The sequence below is a fragment of the Centruroides sculpturatus genome, unplaced genomic scaffold, assembly GCF_000671375.1.
Source record: "Centruroides sculpturatus isolate CEXI.00-Female unplaced genomic scaffold, Cexi_2.0 scaffold4, whole genome shotgun sequence".
Classification (NCBI taxonomy): domain Eukaryota; kingdom Metazoa; phylum Arthropoda; class Arachnida; order Scorpiones; family Buthidae; genus Centruroides; species Centruroides sculpturatus.
This window is the reverse complement of record NW_019384444.1, coordinates 41,478-45,575: the sequence shown is the minus strand read 5'-3', so window position 1 is coordinate 45,575 and position 4,098 is coordinate 41,478. Positions and strand designations below refer to the sequence as shown.

The window sequence follows — 4,098 nt, the reverse complement described above, 5'->3', positions numbered from 1 at the left end:
TGCACTGGGACACAGAGCAATATCGAACCATTGTTTAATATAAAATTTAAAAGTTATTCACACGCGTTATCCTCAATATGTAGCCATATTGTTTACATTTCACTAGCGCCACCACAAATTTTGTGCTCTTAGTAGCCGAAAGAATAAAAAATAAAATAAATAAATAAAATATAAATTATTACATTTTTTATTTATCACAAGTCAAAATTACATGTATGAAAAATAAAATATTTTAGAATGTTGGCATATTTTCTCTCATTCTGTAATAGGAATTCTGTAAAATATCATTGGAATTACTAGTCCCAATGTAAATACTGTTTGTATATTACTTTGCTGTATGAATCCAGCTAAAAATAAAAATAAATATTAATAATTTAGAAGAAAATTTAAAATTTGTTGTGATATTTATTTCATTGATTTTTTTTAAGATTAGGTTTATATTTAATACTTACAACAGGTTTGCAAATCGTCTTCTGGTACTTGTGGCTTATATAATTCTGAAAAGTAAATATTTTTGTGATCGAGGAAGGGTTAATTATTATATTAAAATAGTATAATATTTAAACGAATATTACATTGTCTTAATTATAAATAAAAAAATTTGTACCGACCACACAAACTGTTAACACATATTGTTTTCGCGACACATGATTCACACGATAATCCTTTTGAGTAAGGATGTTTCGTCTTTGAGCTATTAAACCTGTGATAAAATACGTTAAAAATATATTAAAAATAAATTTTCAGAATACACGTAATGATTATTAATAATAATATTATTTCTATCGAAGAAGAATTATATATAAATAAGGCTCTCAGTCCTCACTAGGCGAAAAAAGTAATATATATATATATATATATATTACTTTTTTGAAAATGAACAACAGTATATATATATATATATATACTGTTGTTCATTTTCGTATTAGAAGAACCTTTTCAGCAAGCTCTCTTAGTGCCCAGTGGTCATTAATATACAGGGTGGTCCATGCTTAAAAAAATGACTATAATATTATTATTATTCGGTGGAATCAAGATCAATGTCTTTTCTTTATCACAAGCTTAATGGCTTTAATATAATGGCACGAGTTTTTGTATCAGTTCATTATTTGAAGGAAAAAATAATTATTCCATAGGCGGTCTGCCCCTGATACGTCCTCACCACCCAACCAATCCATACAGAACCGTGAAATAACCCCTGAATTTCCAATCCAGGTCTTCCAAAGTGCTGCGTCCCAACCGCTTCGGTCATCCGAATCGTAAATTTTTAACTGTAAAATAATTGCCTTATTACGCTAAAACAATACGTTAAAGCCTTACTTTGGATAATAATTGCAAACTATCAGATACTTATATCCAGTCCTGGAACAATCTCTTATCGAGCAACCTACAGAATGAGTTTCAGCCGATACCATCTACACCAAAACAATTATATATTTAATATAGTACGTAGTTAACAGAACAATTTAAGGAAAATAAATTGTTTAATGAATTTAAATTATTAATATATCTTACATTAAGATAATTATTACATTTATCCTTTATTGCACACGAATAATTTTTGTAATCATACAAATGTCTTTCATCATACCAATCATTTAAGGCAGCTTCATATGATTTAAACCCTACGTAAATGTTCTGACCAATGAACTCGAAACAATCTCTTGGTCCACCACTTTCATACACCTTACATTGACTTGACCAACGGTCAGCCAATTTTGCTAATGCATCACTCCAGTACTGAAAAGAAGAAAAAAAAAAAATATATATATATATATATATTTCTTAGATAGTAAGAATTAAAGATGATTTTAATTAATTGCTGATTATGAGATGTAAAAAACATTGTATCTAACACAATAGCTGATCCAAAAACCTTTAGATAGAGTGCTGAAAGAAAACAATAATATAATAATACTAATTCTTTGAAGGCAATTGTATAAAAAATATTTCTATAGTACCCTGTATATCAATATTCCAATTTACTACATAAATTTTTCAATACATCCCGAGTACAAGCCGAATAGTACTTGTGTACCAATTTTCATTCAGAACCACCAATTACAGCAATAACTGTAGTACGTTGGATTGATCAAGTTACAGTACATTCTGACAACTGTATTTATCCTATTGACAATTCATTGCGAAGATACTATTGTCACGTAAACAATCTCTCTAAGGGACGCAATAATTGTACATTGCTTCCGGTCCTTAATATGACACGAGTCACGCATTGCTACAAAACAATAAAGACTATCATAAATGTAATTTAGATAATGACCGGATGACCGAAGACTGCAACCTACCGCTCTGGGGAACCCGAAATCTAATCCAGACGAACAGCCTCAGAAATTTTTCAAAAGTGGTCCGTCCAAAATATATTGGGTCTTGAATACCCTATTGTCGGAAGGGCATGGGAAAAACGCCACCTTAGTTTCAAAAGAATGAAAGAATAACAGTTCTTACCAGTTTGAGCATATCTGCAGCTGTGGGATTAGTGCTGTTCCTATAAAGATTACTTAAGTCTAAAATGTCTTCCCTTTCTTCTTCGGTAAACGAAGTTTTGGTACCTGTTTCCTTTGCTCTAAACGTATCGGCAGTATAATCATCATAATATTCTTCGAAGTAGTCGTCAGTTTCGAACGTTATATCGTTAGCATAAATGGAAAATTTATCGTTAAGAGTCACATACAGTAAGCATATGACAAAATGTCTGCCATTCATCTTTGCACGAATTTCTAGTCTACACAGTTCTTTAAAGCAAAACTCATTAATTGCTATGTAAATTAGTTTAATTTTCGGAGTAAAAAATAGAATAAATCGAACATTTTTATTCTTCTGAAAAATTTAAATTACAAAAGAATAATTTCATAAAATTTGAAAAGTCAAATAGTAAACTAATAGTTCCAATTATATATATATGAATTATATAAACAATTAAACAAACAATTAGTCTAACTCTTAAAAGTTTACACAATATTAAAAATTAAATAAACAATTAACTGTTACTTTGTATCCTTACTTATATTTCAGTTGCTTATAATGCAAAGTTTGTTGACTTTCTTTCCATGCGATATTCTTTTTCTTCTTCACTGTTTATACAACGGAACAAGAATAGAAATAAACCAGCAACGAGTTGATTAACTTTTCCGGCAACATTTAAAATTTTGGTGGCGTCATCTGTTATCATATTTTATTAAAAAACTTTTTATATTTTATAAAGTAGCAAAAAGCTTAATTTTGAGAATGGGGATGAGTTTAATAAAAAATCGTATATGCTTATAAATAGGGTCGGACTTAATGACGATTTTACTCTACTGCAGATACACACGACCACCATTATCTCTTCACCCGTCGCCCTTTAACCACCAAAATTTAATAGCATCAATCTTCTTAATAAACAAACCTTCCTTCAAAATTTCAGAAATTTTCGACCAAAAGCACGGAAGTTATTAAGCTTCAAACAGGGTATAGATCAGTGTTTCTCAACCTCTAACGAATCGTCGCCCCCTTCAATAAAACCGTTACGTAGTATCGCCCCCTTCAATAAAACCGTTACGTAGTATCGCCATCTTCAATTCGAAAAAAATTTCGTTGGGTTTATTAGTTTATTTCATAATTATATAATTTGTAAAAAAATTAAACATTTATTTATTCAGAATACGTATAAGATTTTAATATAATTAACAAAGTTAAAAAACATAAGTATTAACAAATTTAACAAATATAAAAAAATGAAACACTTTTTATTGAATATAAAATGTTTAAGTATACAGAAAAATTATTGTTAGTGCGAACCTTGAGGCTGATGAAATTGAGCCAATTTGTTTATCTTTGGTTCGAAATTTGTCAAAAGTAATCGTAAATCACCTTTTTGTGTTAATTGTAACCGATTTCTTTGTTTGGACAATAACTGTACAATAGCACTAAATCCTTTTTCTACAAGATAAGAAGTTGGAAATGCCATAATTAATAACTTGATCTCATTCCAAAGCATTTTATATCTGTGTCTATTATTTACCCAAAAACATTCAATATTATCCTGTGTATACAAAATCTTTGCTTCAACATCATTTTGCAAATCAATCATAATTTCTT

The 4,098-nt window shown here is 29.3% G+C and overlaps 1 protein-coding gene across 3 annotated transcripts; it reads right to left on the bottom strand.

The window, feature by feature from the left end:
- Window positions 1–207: 207 nt before the first annotated feature.
- Window positions 208–3,444, bottom strand: LOC111620280 (GLIPR1-like protein 1). 3 transcript variants are annotated; one of them, XM_023362175.1, is made up of 8 exons: window positions 3,407–3,439; window positions 3,023–3,180; window positions 2,467–2,838; window positions 1,516–1,740; window positions 1,321–1,415; window positions 612–703; window positions 453–497; window positions 208–347 (listed from the first exon to the last, which is right to left on the bottom strand). In XM_023362175.1, the coding sequence occupies exons 3-8, from the start codon at window positions 2,722–2,724 to the stop codon at window positions 256–258; spliced, it is 807 nt and encodes a 268-aa protein (XP_023217943.1). In that variant the 5' UTR covers window positions 2,725–2,838; window positions 3,023–3,180; window positions 3,407–3,439; the 3' UTR covers window positions 208–255. The 3 variants fall into 3 exon arrangements, 2 of the variants coding, with proteins under 2 accessions (XP_023217943.1, XP_023217944.1); XR_002755894.1 differs by having other exon boundaries at window positions 283–347; window positions 576–703; window positions 3,407–3,444; XM_023362176.1 differs by lacking the exons at window positions 3,023–3,180; window positions 3,407–3,439 and having other exon boundaries at window positions 2,467–2,895.
- Between the last annotated feature and the right edge of the window lie 654 nt (window positions 3,445–4,098).